General features: G+C 40.7%; 1 protein-coding gene across 1 annotated transcript in view; it reads right to left on the bottom strand.

The window, feature by feature from the left end:
* KCTD16 (potassium channel tetramerization domain containing 16) overlaps nucleotides 1–20,932 on the bottom strand; it is a 255,602-nt gene extending 234,670 nt beyond the window's left edge. Inside the window, exons 1-2 of the mRNA XM_066342224.1 lie at nucleotides 20,682–20,932; nucleotides 19,161–20,301 (exon numbers count right to left, since the gene is read on the bottom strand). Of these exons, the coding sequence (XP_066198321.1) occupies nucleotides 19,161–19,992 (832 nt within the window). The 5' untranslated portion in view covers nucleotides 19,993–20,301; nucleotides 20,682–20,932. The remainder of the gene's footprint in view (nucleotides 1–19,160; nucleotides 20,302–20,681) is intronic.
* Between the last annotated feature and the right edge of the window lie 750 nt (nucleotides 20,933–21,682).

Raw genomic sequence — 21,682 nt, 5'->3', positions numbered from 1 at the left:
CTCCAAGGTTCCCACATAATTGAAATTTTTTTCTAGAGAATTTTCATCATCTGTCTGAGCTACATCTCTGTCTTTTGTATCCATGATATTTGATTTATTTTTCCTTAAAGGCATTTGAGAGTTGTATTGTTAATAACCCTAATAAGGGATAATTAAGAAAGTAAAATAAAAGTTGAAAAAATACAGTGAAAAAATGAAAATCTATAATGATAAGTGGAACAAAAACTACAGAGAACAAGGAGTAGGAACTGAGGAGAGATAACAAAATAGAGAAAAAATGAAGTCAAAAACAAGGAAAATGTCACAAAGAAAAAGATGAGTCCGAAATATAATAATTCGATGATAAATGATGATTGGATGAAAGCAAAAAAAAAGAAAAAAAAAAGAAAAAGAAAAAATAAAGGGGAAGAAATGAGAAGAGAGAATAAAGAGAAAGGACAAAAAATAAAATACAAAACAAAGAGAAAGAAAAAGAAAAAAAAACAGAAGTAAAGATTTCTGAAATAAAACCCCCACAAGAAATAAGAATGAAAAATGTAACAACTGTAGAATATATAGTTCAGAAGAAAAATAATAAAAAAAGAAAAAGGAAAGAAATAAAAACGACAAAACTGACAAAAAGCATTTAAAAAGTATAATTTTTTTTGGTTTTTAGAGGTAACGTCTTCCCTTTTTTTCAGCAGGTAGCATTGTACTACAAGTTTTGCCTCTGTGGGGATCTTGGGCAGAGGTCTACTGTTGTGTAACTATGGCAATGATGTAGTCTGGGCCTCAGGCCCATTGGCAGGCAGGGCTTTTTAGGGCTTTGCAATTATCCGGCTCTAGTAATGAGGGTCTCAGTTTTCCAGGCACTTCTCCACATATCCTTCTGACTGGAGCTAGCAGCCTGGAGACTTAGCTGTGGAGTCTGCCTCAGCTATTGTCCTTGCAGCAAGGGAATCCATGCATAGCCAGGTCACTCCTCCAGTGCCGCTCAAAATACAGTTATGGGGAAAGCAATGGGAACCAGAGACGCTAGTGGGAGCAGGCAGGGCAGGGCACAGACCAAGGGCCAAGTTCCTTTTTGTTACACATGACAAAATTCTATGGGCCAGCAGGTTTATCTGGCATGCCTCAGCACACAGCAGTTTTAATCTCTATGGGCTTTTCTCACTTGCGCTGCTTGGTAGCCTGCAACAGTCTACATGTGTGTCCCAACTCCCACAACTGCACACAGGTGGTTGCAGCTGCTGTTCAGGCGCCCAGCCTGGGCATTCTCAGGCCAGGGGTCTTGGCCTGTGTGCATGCCTGGTGCTGGAGATCATGGAGCTGGGAATGCCCAAAGATGCTGGCACTCATGCAGGTGCCCAGCATTGTTAATCTCAGGCTAAGCTCCTCAGCCTGGGCACAGACATGCTCACTCCCCATGCTGGTGATGCTAAGTGGAGCCACTAGTGCTGCTGGGAATACACCAAGATGCTGGTGCTGGCTCACATGGGCACCCTGTGCTAGTAATTTTAGGTGGGTCCCACCACCCGTGTGTGCCCAGTGTCTGCGATCTCAGGCATAGCTAGTGTGTTCTTTCCTTTATTTGGGCGCCTGCCCTATCTCTGCTCCATCCCCACTAGCTCAGTCTCTCCTCTTCACCCCGGCTCCATACAAAAGTGCCTCTACCTCAGATCAGCGTGGAAAGCAAAATGCCCTGTCCTCCATCTTATATATTCAGCCACTTTTTCACTCAATCATACCTTTGTCTGGTGTGTGTAAATTTTGGGTGCTCCTAAGGTTGTTTTTTTCTCTGTGTTTAGTTGTTAAATTTGTTAAAATTTCAAGGGGAGAGATTGGGAGAATCTCTCACGCCACCATTTCTCTCACTAACATTATTGATACACCGTATTTTTTGCTCCATAAGACACACCTGTCCATAAGATACACCTAGGGTTTTAAGAAGGAAAATAAGAAAAGAAATATTCTGAACCAAATTGTGTGTTAAAATATTTAATGAAATACCGTATTTCTTGCTTCATAACATGCATGGGCATTTTCCCCTTCACTTTTGGGGGAAAAATAAGTGCATCTTATGGAGCAAAAAATACAGTAAATGAATGAAGTTTTCTCAAACTTAACACTACTAGGTTTTCCCATACAGAAATTTCAAAGCAGCCACTAACAGTGACCTTGAACAAGTGAAACCTCTCTGAGCCTCAGTTTCTTGTGGCAGAGGTTTCATAAGGATTAAACAAGGAACACTTGACATGATACCTGACACAGACTTAAATAAAGGATAGTTATGATTGTTATTATTAGCATCTCAGGGTTTACATAGATGTCACTGCTTACCTACGTTTTACTTGTCTGCTCAGGAGGACATCAGCTGCAAATTAAGATAGCAATTATTTGATTACATTGCATCTGCTTGTTTGGAAGAAAACTCATTTTCCCATAAAAGGAAGCAAATTACCAAGGCAAATCACAGGCTATAAAAAATATAAAAATATAGCTATGATAAAAAGAAAGTGTTCCTGCTGTTTTTATACGGAAGAATATGGCTTGTGTGAAGAATTATTTGTAAACATTCCCCAAAATAGATTTTTTTGTTTACAACTAATTCTTCATGTCAGGATAGAAAGCACCATTTCTACAAGAGTTTTTACCACAGTTCCTTAAGCTGTGTGGAAGAAATACACACTATATTGATATAATAGAATAATATACCAACCTTAGGCTTAATTCACAGCACAGGAAACAATTCCAAACTACTAGGTAGAAAGCATATAAAGTCTGCTGTAAAGAGCATTTTCCATACTGTCTTTCCATAGCAATAACTTAAATTGCTTGTGTTGTTACAAAAAAAAAATTATAAAGTAGATAGTTCAGGCAACTTTCCTGGTAACATACCAAAGATAGAAGCAAAATTAATTTATTTTTGCTCTACTTTTTCTAATAATCGCCTTTCTCCAGTTCATCCTTCATTGAGACTTGTCCTGAGTACTAGATGGAAGTCAAATGAAGATAAAAGAAATGGAAAGAAATACAGAACTAAGAACCTGACCAAAAACATAGAAAAGCAATTTTTCAAAAGATGCAAATTAACCACTTGATCAGAAGATCTGGGTTAGGATTTTCCAAACAGTGACACTGGGCCCTACGTTCCTTGGATTTGCTCCAAGGGCCATGCCACTGGTACAAAGGAAGAAAATGGGAATAGGAAAGAATGTCTTCCACCCAATTCTGGCTATCACCAAAACACCAACATTTTAAAAATTCTGTATATTATCTTCTACCTAGGACTTGATTTAAAATCTGGACACTCAGGAGGGGAAACAATCATGACATAATGTGCTTCCCCTCACCTCCCAGGATGCTCTCATTTTTTATATATCAAGTTTGTACTCTCTCTAGCATATAAGATATGCATCAAGATCCCACCCAGCATTGTGGTTTAGGGGCTCCAATAAGGGATTTGTCTGTATCCATTTGGCCAGTACCTTCATATCACAGTGCATGATCATTACACAAATGGGCAAGACCAAAATATACCCAACGTAACTCTGATTGTGTGCTACTCAATCTGAAATAATAATAGTACCAGTGCTGCAGTCCCATAAAAACTTATTTGTTTATTGCAGCCATTGGTATCTAAATGCTTTAACAACTTTCTAAATAAACAGATTTAATCTCTTTCTTTTTGGGTATAGTTACCTTTCCTTAAGACGTTCTCTGAACATTCACCCAAACTAAGATAAAATCTGCCTTAACAGCAGACATCTCATCAAGCAACAGAGTCACTTTACATGTCAGATCATTTGCTACTCAGCGTCCTACGAGACAATTAAACAGGACCTCTATTCTTGTTATACAATTGAGGTAGCAGAGGTTGCAGGAGTAAGGGCCTCACCAAAGCCAGGTTCCCTACTCCTTTCTATATTTTTTAACCTCTCTTTCAGGATTTAAGTTATTCTGTTATTTTTCCCCTTATTATACTAACCGAGATTATATATCTATACCTGCACAGATACATACGTGTGTGTGCATATGCACACACAGGATGGAACAAAAATAGATTTACAGCTGTGAGTAGGGAAAATACATTAGTAAATAATCATACAAGGATAAACTCTGTGTTCTGCATACTCACAACTGTAAACCTACTTTTGCCCCACCCTATATATATGTTCAGTTGCCTTCACCATGAGAAGGGATCCTACTACAGGGTGGGGTGGGGAGGATAGAGAGGAAAATCACTAGTGGAGTGTCTACTATGCACCTAGCACTGCACTAGGTGCTCAAGAGAGTAAATCAAATATAGTTCCTGTGCCCAAAGAGCTTAGTCTTCTGAAAGGAGAGGAAGAGAGAATAAAGTAAATCAAGCCAATAATTAATTACACGTGAACAGTGCTAGTTATGATGGAAACACCGTGACAAATAGAGAATAATCAGGAAGACACTGGCAACCTCTGCAAGGAGAGTATCAGAAGGTTCTTCCAAGGGAATCCCGCTCGAGCCTGACTGTGAGGAGCAGCAGGGCTCAGAGACAAGGAGTGAAAGAAAGAGTGTTTGGGGGAGAGGGAACCCAAGCATAGTACGTTGAAGTGGGAAACAGACTGGCCTCCGGTAAGAACTGTCAAAAGGCAGGTGTGACAGAGGGATGAGAGCCTTCCAAAAGGACAGGAGAGGTGAGCACATCAAGAGAGCTATAGAAATGGGTGTTACAGGTTTTCCTTCCCCTAAGGTCATGAGTGTGCACAGCGACCATCCAGAGTGAACCAGTGGGCAGAAGCTAGACTTTCATCTCAATAGTGGGCAGGATCTGCTCTAATGGATCCATATTCTCAGTTCTTTCTTCCAGCTACTTGTAAGATGAACTAAAACAGTCTAGAGATAAAGGAGGGCCTGGCCACTGCAGAGACAAACTAATATGATGGAGACTTCCTCGCTCCCCTTTTACAGGGGAGTGTTCTGAGGTAGAAAGAGGTGAAGACACTTGCCCGAGCAGACCCTGGTAAGAAACAAGAGAACTAAGATTTTTATCCATATTGGTCTAATGTTGTCAGTGTATATAACCATAGTTTCACTGTCACTCATAGGGGGTATCCATGGTTAATATCAAGGAAAATGGGGGGGGGCAAATTTCATTCACTTTACATTTCACATTTTCTTTCTTTAAAATGAGTGTTATCAATTTATGCACTCATTCAACACATGCTTACTGTGCTCCCTGCCCCATGTTCAGCTCTGTGGGGGTCACTGAAAATGACGTGTGTGAGACTGACAAGGTAAATTGGAATCCGTCAAGTTAAAATAACGACACATACCATTTTGAGAATCATTATAAAAAGAGACTACAGACATAATTAAAGTATCTTTAAAATCAATCACTGGTCATCTAAGGCTATCATTTGGCTTCTGATTTTGCACACGCACACAACAAAGATTTGAAGAGAAGAGAACTGAAGAGTTTAAAAGGAAGGATAGTGGTCCCTGCAGTAACTAGATCTTTCACACAGCTTTCACTGGGGGAACCTCATTAAATGGGAAATGAAATGATTGCTAAGGACCTTAATGTTCTCCTAAGTCATCCTAGGCCATAACTTTTATGACTTCATCAGCCAGCTAGTATCTTCAAATCAACAAATACATTCAAGATTTAAGCATTTTCTCCTCTCTCAGTATTGATATAAAACCTGGTTTAATTTTCTGATCCCTCAAATTCAGATTAGGAGTGCCTCTCTATTCTCATATCAGTTTGCACTTGCCTATCACACTAGATTGAAACTGCTCATTGCCTAGTGCAATCTTTTCCTGAACCATACACTTCATGAGCATATTGATCATATGCTTCTGGTTCACAGGTACCCTGGAACCACATGCAGTCTCAGCTGCATAGTAAGTGTTCAATAAATATTTCTAGGAAGAGCATGTGAGCCAACCACCACTGAGGTATAGGAACCTGACACACAAAAGCAAAGGGCACAGCAAGGTCACAGCGGTGCCTGGCATTTACGCAAATGGTCAGAGGGTAACAAACAGATTTCTGGGCAAGTAACTGAAGCAACACCTAAATTTACCTATGAAAGGAGGTCCTTCTGATGAAAGAATGTCATTATTGCTAGAAAACAATATTATATATATAGATATATGTAATATATATACACATGTGTGTATATATACATATATATTACATATATACATATACATATGTGTGTGTATAGAATACACACTTATAGAGTGATGCAGACAAAGGAAAGTTAGAAGCACCTAAAAGTTCCCATCAGTGAGGTCTGTGCACATGGTGAATCACTTTCCTGGCTGACTATGGAGAAGTACTAGGAAGTCATTAGCACAAGGACTTTGTGAATCAAGATCTTGATTCTTTGAAAGGGAACCTCCTGCACATTTGGTGGAAGTGTAAATGGGTGCAGTCACTATGGAAAACAGTATGGAAGTGCCTCAAAAAATTAAAAACAGAACTACCATATGACCCAGCAATGCCACTTGTAGATATTTATCTGAAGAAATCCAAAACACTAATTTGAAAAGATATATGCATCCCTGTGTTCACTGCAGCATTATTTACAGTAGTGAAGATATGGAAGCAGCCTGACCAGGCGGTGGCACAGTGGATAGAGCGTCGAACTGGGATGTGGAGGACCCAGGTTCAAGACCCCGAGGACGCCAGCTTGAGCACGGGCTCATCTGGTTTGAGCAAAAGCTCACCAGCTTGGACCCAAGGTTGCTGGCTTGAGCAAGGGGTTACTCAGTCTGCTTAAGGCCCATGGTCAAGGCACATATGAGAAAGCAATCAATGAACAACTAAGGTGTCACAATGAAAAAACTGATGATTGATGCTTCTCATCTCTCTCCATTCCTGTCTGTCTGTCCCTATCTATCCCTCTCTCAGACTCTCTCTCTGTCTCTGTAAAAAAAAAAAAAAAAAAAAAAAAAAAAAAAAATATATATATATATATATATATATATATATATGAAAGTAATCAGAATGTCCATCAAGAGATGACTGGATAAAGAAAATTTGGTATTTATATACAATAGGATATTACTTGGCCATATAAAAAGAATAAAATTGTACCATTTGCAACAGCATGGATGGACCTAGAGGGTATTATGCTAAGTGAAATAAGTCAGACAGAGAAAGTCAAATGTCATATGACTTCAGTTATAAGTGGACTCTAAAGAACAATATAAACAAAACAGAAACAGATTCATAGATACAGAGAACAGACTGATGGTTGCCAGGTAGGAGTGTTGCGGGGTGAAAAGGGTGAAAGGGATTAAATAGTACAAATTAGTAGTTAGAAAATAGTCATGAGGATGTAAATACAACATGGGAAATGTAATCAATAATACTGTGGTGGTTCGCTTCGTAAGTTAACTCTAACCACTATACTGTACACCTGAAACTAATATAATATTGAATATTAACTGTCACTGGAAAAAAATTAAAAGAAAGACACTTGGTACATGGGAAACAAAATCTTGATTTGTTGCATACAGATATGGTATTTTCTATCCACCTTAACTAAACAACTCTAAAAAAAGGGTGCTTTATATTATAAGGTCAGTCCTCAGTAAGGGTGAAACAATCAGATCTTTTCAAGTAAATAAATATTTTACATTATTGAGAATTCATGGGCCTAAAAATGGTCTTTAAAATGCTGAAAGTGGCCCTAGCCAGTTTGCTTAGAATGGATAGAGTGTCAGCCCAGTGTGCAGACATCCAGGGTTCAGTTCCTGGTCAGGGCACACAGGAGAAGCAGCCATCTGATTCTCTTCCCTTCCCTATCCACCTTCTCTCCCTCTTTCCATCTCACAGCCAGTGGTTCAGTTGGTTCAATCATTGGCCCTGGGCACTGAGGATAGCTCGGTTGGGCCCAGCACATCAGCCCCAGGCACTGAGGATAGCTTGGGTGATTTGAGCATCAGCCTCACATGGGGGTTGCCGGGTGGATCCCGGTCAGGGTGCAAGCAGGAATCTGTCTCATTATCTCCCCTCCTCTCACTTAGAAAAAGTGTTGAAAGCATCACGCATTATAGCATCAGTCATTACTGCTCCATGCCAAAGGAGTATCTATCCAGAAAAGCTAAGCAGAACTGCTCATTTTCTAAGGCATATTTTTCTTATGCAAACATGAATATCTTTTTATTTCACTGCAGCTTGACAAATTGTACAACTCCACACAGGTATACCTCTTTTTAAAGAAAAAAAAGATATCTCAGCTAGTTAGCTAGAAAGTAACTTAATGAGAAATGAAATCTCTTTTCCATTTGCATTACAGTATAACTTTGCAGGCACATGCCCATAGGGAAATTTCTCCTGCTGATGTAACTGAATGCTTAAACGACAAGAAAATTAGCCACGATGCTTGACGGTGATTGGTGCTGTTCTGCCACCAACTTTTCTGTTTGGAGGATTTTCAGTTCTCCAAGTCTAGAGTAGTCCCTCAGTTTTCATTTCATGCCTCTGCCACCCTCTGACATCCAAATGACCCATGTCCCTTCTCCCAGTCACAATTTCTCTGCTGCTCCAGGGTCCCCGTTACAGGAAGGTCACCATTACCAGAGCCTGGTTTTCCTTTTCTCAATTTAGTTCTCTAAGTGTTGATATGGACAGTCTACAGTATTGTTTAAAACAATACACAACTGTCTGAAAGTCTCTTAAATGTGCTACCAAGTTATGCATTTGCCTCGTATTTTCATCAGTGTAACTAGTTCTCATTATAGCAGATATACTCACAATAAAAGATATCTATAAATATATAAATTAAGATGGAAAAATTACTAGAACTTTCTACTTTGGAATAGGACTGAAGAATAAAATAGAACAGTATAAATTTCGTCACATGGGGCAGCTTTTTTAAATGGGTCACATGGTTCAGCCCCCATTAAGTCACTCTTATTTCCTTTTAATACCACACAGCATAGCAACTCGCAGTGTGAGGAACATGTCTTGTTTTCATTCCTGGAACAACTTTAATGATCCTATTTCCAGTGGCACATTCAATAACCATTCATCATGAAGGAGAAGACACTCTCGGCTGAAATTCATAAAAGGTTATTCTAATTCGGCAGTGAATGAATTATGTAATTTAAATTGGGGAGTAAAGAGGGACAAATATACAGTGATGGAAAATGATCTGACTTTGGGTGATGGGTAAACAACATAATCAACAGTTCAAATGCTATAGAAACGTTTACCTGAAACCTATGTACTCTTATTGATCAATGTCACCCCATCAAATTCAATTTTCTAAGTGAAATTTTAAAAATATTAATTGTATTCTTAATTTTTAATTCTACCACATAGTACTGTAGGTTCTGAAAAGCCACAAGTTAAAAACAAGGTGGGGGAAAAGCCACTAGTAATGACTTCCATCATGAAATAACCAGGGGGAAGAAAAGACATGTGTTTATTCAGATTTAATTAAAATAAATAGCTTGAATTTCCTCTTAAAAAGCTTCTTCAAGATGTTTTTGTTTGTTCGTTTCAATATGCATAGAATCAACAGACTGGGAAAAGTATCCATCACAACTTATTAGAAAGAATCAGGTAAGCAATTAAGAGGAACCACCTGTGTCTCGTCTGTGCCAGTATTTATAATTTACTAACACTTTCATGGCAATGACTGGGTGCCAGGCGCTGTCATGACCACTCTATACATCTCAACCCACTTGATTTTCATAACAACCTTGAGAAGCAAGTATTACTGTTGCCATCTCCATTTTACAGGTGAAAAAACTGAGGCACGGGAGTAATATGCCAATGATCAAATAGCTAGGGCTTCAACCTTGAGCAATCTGGACTCCAAAGCCACCATGCCATGCTGCCTCTCCGACACTAAAAAATGACACTGAATGTTTATGGAAGGTGGGGAGGAAGACATGAATCCGTTAGCAGTAAGAAAATTAAGGTGACCTGCTCACAGCATACTCTGTATTCTTGTAAAATTCCTTTCCTACTGGGGCTGTTTTCTCAATTTTGTGGCACTTTTCTGAATCCCGAGTCCCTCCTGGGTTATTCTTTAGACCTGGGCCCCACTCCAGCTACAATGTGCTCCTCCTTGGGTGAACCAACTAAAAGGAGAGCCCAGGAGACTTTGCTGCTCGTGTTCTCCTCGGTTCCCTTGAGCTAGAATCTCTGTGCAAGTGCTAAGAGCAGAGCATCTTTTGGTAAGAATTCCAATTCATATGTAAAGTGCTCAGCCTGGGACCAGGAGCACTCAGTGATATTGGGACACACCACTATTATTACTAAACTGAAGAGAACTGCTCTTCAGTTCTCCCGTTAATAAATAATGTAATGGTGTTTTCAAGGCCGTGGCATCATGACCCTAACAGAGCTCTGCCATGGGCATTTGCTTTTCATTCTTCTGAGAAATATTTGCGGAGGTCTTACATTGTCCCCAGGTACTGTCATGATGAACATGACAGACAGGTGTATCTTCCCAGAGCTTACAGTCCTCATGTTGGAGAGACAGACAAGCAAATAAGATACAGTATTATTTGTGCTATGGGGAAGAAAAATAGGGTCAGACGGGGCAAAGATAAGGGGCGCCTAATCCAATTACATGGCTAGGAAAGGCTTCCCCAAAAAGGCACCTCTAGAGTGGGACCAAGTATCCAGTTAATAAAGGCAGCTGAAGGCAGAGGAAAGATCGCTTACAAAATATACAGAAGGAACAAGTGCGTGACAGCATCCAGGAACTGAAAGAAATCGCAGATAGTCAAGGTTAAAAATGCAGCAGGCAGGATGGCAACACAGGATTCTAGGAAAGGAAGCAGCAATCAATTCATGAAGGGCCATGATTCATGGCAAGGAGTTTGTATTTAAATATAAGAGCAGTGGAAGGCAATGAAGAACTTTAAGAGAGCAGTGACATGGTCAGACTCATAGTACAGAAATCTCACCATGTTTGCAGTAGAGAGAAAAAATCCAAAGGGGCCACAGACATGAGGTGTGGGAATTTGCAGTTTCTTTGCAGCAGTCTAGAAATGCAATGCTGCGGTCTGGCCCAGAGTGGGATCACTGGAAATGAAAAGAAACGATGAACTAGAGAGAGACGAGGAACCAGCAGGACTTGTCATAGACCGGAGAGTATATACAGCTGAGGAGAAGGAAGAGTCTTCGATGACAACCAGGTTTCATTCTTCCCCGGGCAATTGGGTGACTGAATTGCCACCAACTGAGATAAAAAAAACAAACAAACACAGGGAGAGAAGCGGTTTGGGAAAAACAGATGAATGTAGTGGAGCTTTGGCACAGTTGAAAGAATCCAAGAATATAAGCTAGAATAACTAGGTTGCAAACTTTCCCACCCAAAATGACCCCCTACCCCAGTCAACAGGACCCAGTGCACATCTGGCTGGGCTCACCCTTACAGTAGCCCAGTCTAACGAGGAGAGCAGTCAAGGACCAGATTGTTCTTGAATGGCTGGAAAGACAAATAGGGGTCTTTTATTTTTATTCCTGCCATATCATCAGAATCCACTTGGACAATAAAGATAATAAATAGACACCAAGTGCTATGTATCCATATAATAAATATTTAAAAACTAGCAATATAAAGGTGCCCTTCCCTGGCCTCCATAGCATATAGCTTTTCAGTCTGCCAAAGCAAATTACATGTGAACTTGCCATCACTCATGAAGTTGTCTAGCCAGAAATAATAAACTTGAATCTGATCAGGTCTCTAGCATCTATATAAATATAACAAATTCACAGGAAATATGGGGGTCAGAAAAATATGCATTTATGGTATTGCAGAGATAGAGACAGACCAGCATGACTCACAGTGCGGGACATTCGACATGATAGACAACTTGGTTTCTTCAAACAAACTGGAAAAGGATGGGGGCAGACAGAAGAGAAAAGGAGAGAAAAAGGGAGATTAAAAGACATTTAAGATATATATTTTACCACTTTGTTGCATATAAGTTATATGAATATGATTTTTTTCTTCTTTATTATTTTTATTTTATTTAGAAAATTAAATGTAATGGGTGACATTGATCAATAAGAGTACATAGGTTTTGCCTGACCAGACGGTGGCGCAGTGGATAGAGCATCAGACTCGGATGTGGAGGACCCAGGTTCGAGACCCCGAGATCACCAGCTTGAGCACAGGCTCATCTAGTTAGAGCAGAAAGCTCACCAGCTTGGACCCAAGGTCGCTGGCTTGGGCAAGGGGTTACTTGGTCTGCTGTAGCCCCACGGTCAAGGCACATATGAGAAAGCAATCAATGAACAGCTAAGGTGTCGCAACGAAAAACTAATGATTGATGCTTCTGATCTCTCTCCATTCCTGTCTGTCTGTCCCTATCTATCCCTTTCTCTCTGTCTCTGTAAAAAAAAAAAAAAAAAAAAAAGTACATAGGTTTCAAGTAAACATTTCTATAGCATTTGAACTGTTGATTAGGTTGTGTACCCATCACCCAGAGTCAAATCATTTTCTGTCACTGATATATTTGCCCCCTTTTTAGTCCTCTCCCTCCAACAAAGAGAAAGGAAATAGCAACCAAAGGTAATGAATGGACCTCATCTGGGTCTTGATCAAAACAAGCCAACTTTTTGTTTCTTAGTTTTTCCATTGATTTTAGAGAGTGGGGGGGAGTGAAGAGACAGAGAGAGAGAAAGCAAGGGAGAGAAAGAGGGAGAGAAGCATCAACTCATTGTTCCACTTAGTTGTTCCATTTTGGTTGTGGTTCTCATTTGGTTGATCGCTTCTCAAAGGTGCCCTGACTGGGGATCGAGACCAGTGATTGAACCCATGACCTTGGCACACCGGGACAATGATCTATCCCCTGATCCACTGGCCAGAGCCTCAAACAAGCCAACTTTAAAAAAAAATATTGTGAGAAAATAAAAGGTTTCAACATCAACTAGCTATTAAATTATAGTAAAGAATTACAGCAAGTCCTCAAACAACGATTATTGTTCAATGCCATTCCATTATATGTTGATGAGATCCCACAGGAACCTAACTCTTGTTTATATCACTTAGCCTATGGAAAAATTAGTTTCACTAATCATTTTGCCTAAAGTTACAGAACCTATCTCTGATGTTAAGTGAGGACTTACTGTGTTAATTTTGCATGTGGTAATTGCATTGTGTTACTTTTTTTAGTTCATTTTATTTTGGAAACTATAGTATAGTATTTGTGAATGTATAAAATGATTGCTGTATGAGAGTTGCTTCAAAATAATCCAGTGCACACAGGAAGGAAAGTAGGTAGGAATATATATATAAATATATATATAAACAAGATCGGTCTTGTAATAATCATAATTATTAGAGCTGGGTGCTCAGCATTTGGATGCATTTTAAGATTTCTGCACTAAAATTTTTTAACTGACTTGCCAAGAAACCCAGCACTTGAGGAAAGCTCCAGCAAGGACAAAAGAAAAAGAACACCAGTCCATGCTGCGGCAGGAACTGAGCATTCACCTATCGGTTTCTGAAGGAACCTCTTGCTGTGCATTGGACTGGCACTCTCTCCTATGCAAGTCACTGCTCTCCACAGTTCGCATTTGGAGGTGTTCCAAATGGAGCTTTGTAGCACATTATCAGCAATTTCCATTTCTAATTCCTTTGATAAAATTCAAACTTTATTAGACTGTCAGAAGCATTTGGTCTTCTCTTTCCAGTTGTGTTTTATTTTAACATATCGAGGCACTTGGGGGCAATCTCAGAGACCTCCCTTTTCTGTCCATATGTAGATACTTCCCTTGCTGCCAAATTCATTCAGCAATGCTACAGACCTAGGAAGAAACTAGTTTTTATTTTTTGGAAGAAACTACTTTAATTGTTTTCCACAGAGATTGCACTCAGTTAATGTCTTGTTTGGCATGAAAGAGAAAACATGACAATATAAATATAAAACGTAATAAAATATTTTACTAACATGGTTACATCACTGTTATATTGAACCCAATGTTCAGAGTACAGCATCTTAAAGACATAGGAAGAAATTATAGCTACCATAACCATCCAATATCTGCCCAAGTATGGGTCTAACCTGACTTTATGATGAAGCTTTACACTTAAATGGTGCTATATTTTTCAATTAAAACACCTCAACTTTTTTTTTCTGTATTTTTCTTTAGTGGTAGCAGGTAGGCAGAGAGACAGACTTCCACATGCGCCCGACTGGGACCCACCCTGCATACCCACTAGGGGGCAGTGCTCTGCCTATCTGGGGCATCGCTCTGTTGCAACTGGAGCCATTTCAGTGCCTGAGGCAGAGGCCACGGAGTCATCCTCAGCGCCTGGGCCAACTTTGTTCCAATGGAGCCTTGGCAGCAGAAGGGGAAGAGAGAGAGAGGGAAGGAGAAAGGGTGGAGAAGTATACGGGTGCTTCTCCTGTGTGCCCTGGCCAGGAATCGAACCTGGGACCTCCACATACCAGGCCAACGCTCCACCACTGAGCCAACCAGCCAGAGCCAGAACATCTCAACTCTTAAGAAACTACCTTCCAGCCACACAGTCACCAGATCTTCAACTATGAAAAGGTTTCTTATATACAAAAGCCCTTAAGAAAAGTAACACCATGCTTTGAGAGTATCCTAAATATAACAGCAGAATTTTTACTGACAGCAGTCTTGGTTAGAACACAGAGAGAAAGAACGTGAAAGCAGATATGACTAAAACAGGAGGAAGAAAGCCCCTAGGTAGTATGACAAAAAGTCATCACAGAAAGCGATGTCAGTGGTGACAAGAGACCAAATCTTCACAATTAGCTTGTTTTATTGCTTCATTTTGAATGTGCCAACTCCTATCTCCATGGGCAACAAAAATTGAAGTTAGCATTGGTATCTTTCAATTAGCCAGGAGAAAAAGAACTAGAATTATTTCAGATTAGATGCAGTTCCACCTGTTTTCCTATTAAAAATACACCCACTTATGGAAAAAAAAAATTTTTTTTTTCAATTACAGTTGACATTCATGACCCAGAATTCCACTTATGGGTATAGTTATATGAAGAAATCCAAAACACTAATTCAAATATATATATATATATATATATATATATATATATATATATATATATATTTATATATATATATATTTATATTTATATTGGACCCCTATATTCAGTGCAGTGTTATTTACAGTAGCCAAGATATGGAGGCAGCCTAAGTGTCCATCAATAGACGAGTGGATAAAACAAATGTGGTACATACATAAATACGATGATACGTTACTCAGCCATAAAAAAGAATGAATGAAATCTTACCATTTCCAACAATGTGACGGACCTAGAAGGTGTGAGGCTAAGTGCAGTAAGTTAGAGAAAGACAAATACTATATGATTTCACTTACTGAAGCTTGTAAAGCCAGTGTTAGGTTATTCACAGTGGCCAGAACCATACATTCCTTCCCAATGCAAGGCTGTGCAACTGAGAAATCATCCCTGATCTACTTTTCTCCAACACCTCATCTCATTCAGCAGCCCTGAACATATCTTACTGTGCAGGAAAAAAGCAATTTAGAGACTTTTGTGGCAACAACCCTTTAAATTTAAGGAAACGAAGTAAAGGGAAGAAAGGTTAAAATGTACCTACAAGAAGCAATTTGTTGAAAAGGTGATGAATTGGTGTCTCTAGAATTCACAGAACTCGGAGTAAGCGTCCTATGAATTAAACTCCCTACTTGTGGGCATGTTATCACAGTTTTATGAGAGGCAAATGCCTTTCAATCTGAGTGCTTTCAGGCATTTGTCTGAAGTAACTCACTCCTGAGTAGGATTAAGGAAATGTGCATAATTCTCTCCAACCCAGAACAATCTTCCCGCTCTGTCTGGGATTGGAAGATGGCTCTAAATAAGAGGTTCATTTATTTCCATGCACCTGTGATTTTGTTCCTAAGTGGTGTGAATGGCTATTGAGTATCTAGTTCAAAATCAGGACTTCTCTTTTCCAAATTACTTAGCTCCCATTTCATTTAGAGGTGAATCAAGACGGCATTCTCTGATGTGTCTGATACTGCCTTCTACACAACACTTGAAGAGAGAAGAGATAATTATTTAGCTAGTTGGGTGGGAAAGAAGGAAAGGCACCTTTCTCATTGTTTCAAACTAAAACAAAGAAGGTATCTAAAATACTCTATGAAGCAGTTCTAAAATAGGCATTTCTGTGTCCCTGTATCACGCTTTCTTGGTTGCTGATATGTGAATCATACTCCATAGCATCTCACATAGCACATTTTGGTGGCTACACAATGTTTACCCATTGGTAACACTGGTGGGTAACAAACCCGTTTCTTACTGCCCTCTGAAAAACAGTACAAGTATCTGTTGACTTTAATTGTTTGTAATTCTACCTTACCTAACACGCTCAGTCAAAACTACCTGATGCTGACCAGCAAATCTCGGTCCACATGAGGAGTAAATGAGGCAAGAATCTAGCCTGTTAATAACACAGGGAGATACTGGTCTCTCATTTTTCCCTTGGAAAACTTGGGGGGAAAACAGATAAGGAAGGGTGTCTCCCCACGACTATCAATCACTATGTGCAATATATTATTTCCTCAATGTTTATTTTTTTTACTGTGATATGGATCCAGGCAAAGTAACTCTGCATTGTCCTTGAGTTATTAGAAGAGTCTGGTTGCTTGGAGTTAATTCCTCTGATCTTGGATCTAAGGAGTCACTTTCTCTCTCTCTCTCTCTCTCTCTCTCTCTCTCTCTCTCTCTGTGTGTGTGTGTGTGTGTGTGTATGTAATGTACATACTTATTATATAAAATTTAACCTAATAACAAGTTGAGTTGTTCTGCAAAGAGCGTGTGCGTGTGTGTGTGTGTGTGTGTGTGTGTGTGTGTGTGTGTGTGTTGGTTGGTTTTGTGAGGATGCAGGGGCACTTCCTAGGATGCTGCCCTTTGGAATCTGGCAGGCTGCAGCTCCTGCACTCTGAGCTCTTCACTCAGCATGTGCACAAAAGCCTGGGCTTTATAGCTCTTGGTGGGGCTCAATGGGGCTAGGGTTTGCTCACCAAAGTCTGTATCTAAAGTCAGCTTTAGAGCACCTCCCAATAGTTTTGGCCCATAACAGGAGCACAACAGCTTGATGAATTAATGCTTATATAGGCACAGTTGGCAGCTTCTAATTAAATAATCATGGCTAAGCAGCTGCATGAAAGCTGTTATGCACCCTAGAAAGCCAGCTGTCAGTTTTGTTGGTCCTAAGACAGAGGAAGAGTTAACACTGAGCTCTGGATGTTAGGCACAAAGGGGAAGTATATCATCACAACATATATGCGGTGCACTATAAAGTTGCTGTGTGTGTTGTGTGCGAGTCTGTTCATAGACAGATGAAGAGCAAACTGCCCCTCAGTAACCTCTCAGCAGTCCAACAAAGAAAGAAGTGATTATAAGATTCGGAGAACAGAGCCCAGTCCAGAGCAACCTAAAGAGGGCACAATGTTAGTTCGATATGTATGAGTCTTCGATGGGCACAGGAATGTTCATTGAGCTAGGAGGTAAATGTACTTCAGGTTCTGGGTCTCAATTAGATCAACAAATGATTAGAAATCAATTGTGGTTTTTTAGGGGGGGGTAGAGCTAGTATGTTTTTACTTAACTGAAACTTTTTTAAGATGCTGATTTCAAATATTAGAAATTTAAGAACAAGGTAAATATCACAAACCTAGATTTGCATTCCAAGGTGCATTTTTTCCAAAAAGTGAGAATATATTTGTTCTACAGAATCACAAATAATGTCAGCTTCCTTTACAGAAGACTAAAAAGCTGGAATCTTATCTCTATACTAGTGGGAAATTCACCCAGCACAGAGGGAGATATAGACTATAGATAAAGCCACAGATAGGGTTATTGGACCAAATCATGCCTGTTACTACTACACATCAGTACTCTCCAGAATGGGTGGCTGACTTCATGTGTCTGCACAGGCTGTCCTTTCTATATGAACCATACGACTTCACTTCTAAACACCCAACATGTGACAACTCTGTACAGAACACGCTTCCCACTGAGCAATTCACCAGGGTTCCCTACACCATCTCCAAAGAAATAAACACAATTATAGGCAACAATGAGTCCAAGAAATTCATTTGTACCTTTATGTTTAAATAAATTCAGACATTTTAACCCCCTAACTGTATGGGTTTGCCTTAAAGTAAGGAGAGGAAATTGAATGTTAACACTAGAAACATTACTTATGGATTCACTTCCCAACTCCCAGGCCAGTTGAATATCAGCAGTGAAATCAAACTATGAACTTTATAGATGGACTTACTGTTCTCCTTTCAGAGGTCAGTGGCTTATAATTTATCTAAAATAATGACATTTCATAAAACAAGGCAATCTGTACCGAAAGTTGTCATTTAAGCAAATGAACTGACCTCTAGGAAACCTAACTAAAGAGCTTCATCCAACAGTTTCCTTTATTCCCCTCTGGTTTTCTTTGACGTCAGTCATCGTATCACCTCAGCTGTCTAGATGTTTGCATGTGATTGACAATTCTCAAGGTTCTAGCTCCTTTTAGATGCATCTTAAATGAAGTTCAGCTTAATTTAGTCTGCAGTGCAACTCAAGTCTCAGTACAAAATACTAAAGAATCAAATAGCAGATTTGCAAAGCCTATAAAAGCAAATTTTAGACTTGAGTGGGGGGGGAGCAGAGGGGTCTTTCATCAGTCTATACTGCCATCTAGCCAAAACCACATCATTCGGTATAACATTCATTTGTGTTTTCAAAACCCATGTTGAAAGCAAGTCTTCAGAAACCAGCTTAATAGACCCCAAAGTTCGGATAAAAGAAGAGACAGCAGCTCTTCATCCACTCTGAGTCTACCAACCTCCGCGAACCAACAGCCAAGTTCTAACCATCGTCTTATCTTCACAATTCAATATTTGGCAAACAGATACACATGTCTATTTTCATTCCACATAATATCTAGACCAATATCATTTGCATCTTCGGATTTTTGAGGCTTTTGAATATTCTTTGACCTCACTGGAAAAACAGATAAAAGGTTCTTTAGGTAAGACATGAGAATTGAATTACATGTTCTAATACTCAAGTTATACCTCAAGTTAAATAAAAAAAAATCCCAGAACAGTATTCCATAGACATTGACTGAACACAAAGACCAGACACATCTGTAAAGAGAATCGATACACAGGAAAAATACAAAGAACCTTTGCACTTACGGTAGAAGACATACTCAGTGTAGCTTGACCAGATCTTGTCATCTGTATACTGGTTGATGAAAGATGCTGTCACTGAGGAGTTACAGGCCACCATGTGGAATCCACACTCTGACAACATATCAAAAGCCCTTTCCAGATGCTTGAATTTGAGATAAAATCTGGAGGTGTATCTTTCTGGGGCTCGGTCAGGGTCTCTGCTCTCATTCAAAGTGTCTCCAAAGACCTCCTTTGCCAAGGAAATCCTTCCACAAACCAAAATCCGGGGAACTCTCCGAAACTTGGCATCTGCCTGCCCCTCTCTGCCCATGGTGCAGGACCCCCTGTAGCCCACAGTAATGAAACCCCACTTGCGGTCGGCAGGGAGCAGTGTGGAAGGGGGGCAGATTCTCGTGTCGCTTCCCTGGGAGGCATCTTCAAAATCACTATGGCAGAATTCCTCCGGGCTCTGCTTGATTTCATCAGGGGTCAGGAGTTTGACCAAGTCTGGTAGCTGGAAGTACTCAGCTTCCCTTTTCAGTCTTCCTCTTTCTGGAAAGTGATCAGGCAGGACCACCTGCCTATCCCTGAGATAGTCCAGAATGTAACGGAACAAGAATCCATCTCTGTCAATAAAAAACCTTCCCTTGGAGTCCTTGGCCAGATCGTTAGCCGTGTCTCTCTTTGGGGAAAACATTTTCCACAGGAGGGAATGAGGGACGCTTATTAATGTGGAATGGCGAGTGAAATAAACCTGACCCCCAACATTCAGCTCCATGACCTCAGGGAAGCAGTTGGGAACTGCAGCCCCTTGTTCTCGAGGATAATAACGACTACAGTTTCCACTCAGAGCCATTGCCCCTTTCTTTTTCTGTTCCTTCGATTCTGATTTGAAGGTACAATCCAAAGGAGTCACAACCTTATCCTTCACATCAACTTGTAAGGGAGGAAGAAGGATGCTAACTTGTTAAAAACGACCTCCTCTTACCCCAGTATTTTTCCCCAAGAGAGCAAAATTTAGAAGAGTCCACAGGTGAAGTAGTTTAAAGCCTGGCTGGTGGTGAGCTATTATTTCATGGAATATATAATCAACTCATCTCCGTTCGATCTTCCCCCAGGCTCGGCAGACAAGGCAGGCCAAGTCCCCAGTCACTCAGAGATCTGTCTAAAGGAAAAGAGGGAAAATTATTCCCTCAAACCCAGCATGAGTCAGAAAAAGAGAGAGCTGCTATAGAGGGGAGAGGAGAGGAAGGGAGGGAGGAGGAGCGGGGAAGAGAGAAAAAGGGAGGGAAAGGGAGGGAGGGAAGGAGGGAGAGATTATTTTACATAAGCAGCCCTGGAACTACTGATTTCAGCCCTTCTTCAATAAAATAGCTTCTCTCAAGCTATTCTGTATCTACATGTTTATCCATACATCTCTGTCTCCAGCAATGAAAACATTTCTATTTGTATTTCTGCAATAAAAGGGAATATGCAATTTTCATCTTATAAAAGGGGATTTTTCATTTCAGCTGGACAGGAAAATCCATAAGCCTCAAAACTTACCTTAGTGGGTGCTGGAAACTCAGTCCTGTGAAGAAATACCCATTTGTAAAACAGTCAGAATGCACCGCCACAAGGAGCCCATCAATGAAAAGTGCCAGAGAGCTGTGCTTGTAGAAAATAATCATATATATTTATATAAATGTATATTTGTATGTATGTTTGTATGTATATATTCACTTCCAATCTCAAGTTAAAACAAGTCACAAAAAAGTTAAACCGTGATGAGAGGTGATTGGGTTGAAGGAGTAGAGAAAAATATTCAACCAAAGCGTCTCCAGGAAAAAAAAAAATCAAACCTTCAGCAAGAATCCTTAAACCATAAAAGAGTTGCAAAAGGTACCAGGGCTTAGGAGCTTTTCAGAAAGCCCAGAAGCAGAAGGAAGGACAGAGGTGCTCTGCTGGGGTCCCAGGTAGCCACCCCACCTGCCGGCAAGGGCGAACGGGCTCCCATGTTCCCAGTCAGTTGGGAGCCGTTGGGGACGGTTGGGGACCGCTGGGAACCGGTAGGAGCCGGTGGAGCGGGTGGGAGCCGGTGCCTCCGAAGCGCAGAGATGCCGGCGGGTCCTGGGCTCGGGCTTGTCGGGCTTCTCGGCGGGCGGCGGAGCTGGGCGGTTCCACAGTTCCCGGTGCAGTTGGGCTGCTGTTGTTTCAGCAGTGCAGGCAAGAAACCATCCAGGGAAATGACTATTACATCATCTTAAAGGAGTATGGCTTGGAGAAAGCGGAGACAGCTCCGAGTCACGTCCTCCTCGGTGACAGGTCGCCAGAACTGCACGGGGCCGCCGCGCGCCGGCCGTGGGCACGCGACTCCGGGCGCTCGGGCTCGGGGCGGGGACGCCGCGCTGCGCAGCCACTTCCCTCCCAGCCCCGTGCGGACGCCGGGAGTTTCCGAGGGCCTTCGCTCAGCCTTCTCTCTTCAGACCCCCACTGCCACCTCCATCCTCCAGAAACAAGCCCCAAACCAGAGGAGAGCGAAACGCAAGTGATTTTTCACATGAAAA

Source organism: Saccopteryx leptura, chromosome 6, assembly GCF_036850995.1.
Source record: "Saccopteryx leptura isolate mSacLep1 chromosome 6, mSacLep1_pri_phased_curated, whole genome shotgun sequence".
NCBI lineage: Eukaryota > Metazoa > Chordata > Mammalia > Chiroptera > Emballonuridae > Saccopteryx > Saccopteryx leptura.
Note: the sequence above shows the minus strand (reverse complement) of the source record. Positions and strands in the feature narration are given on the sequence as shown.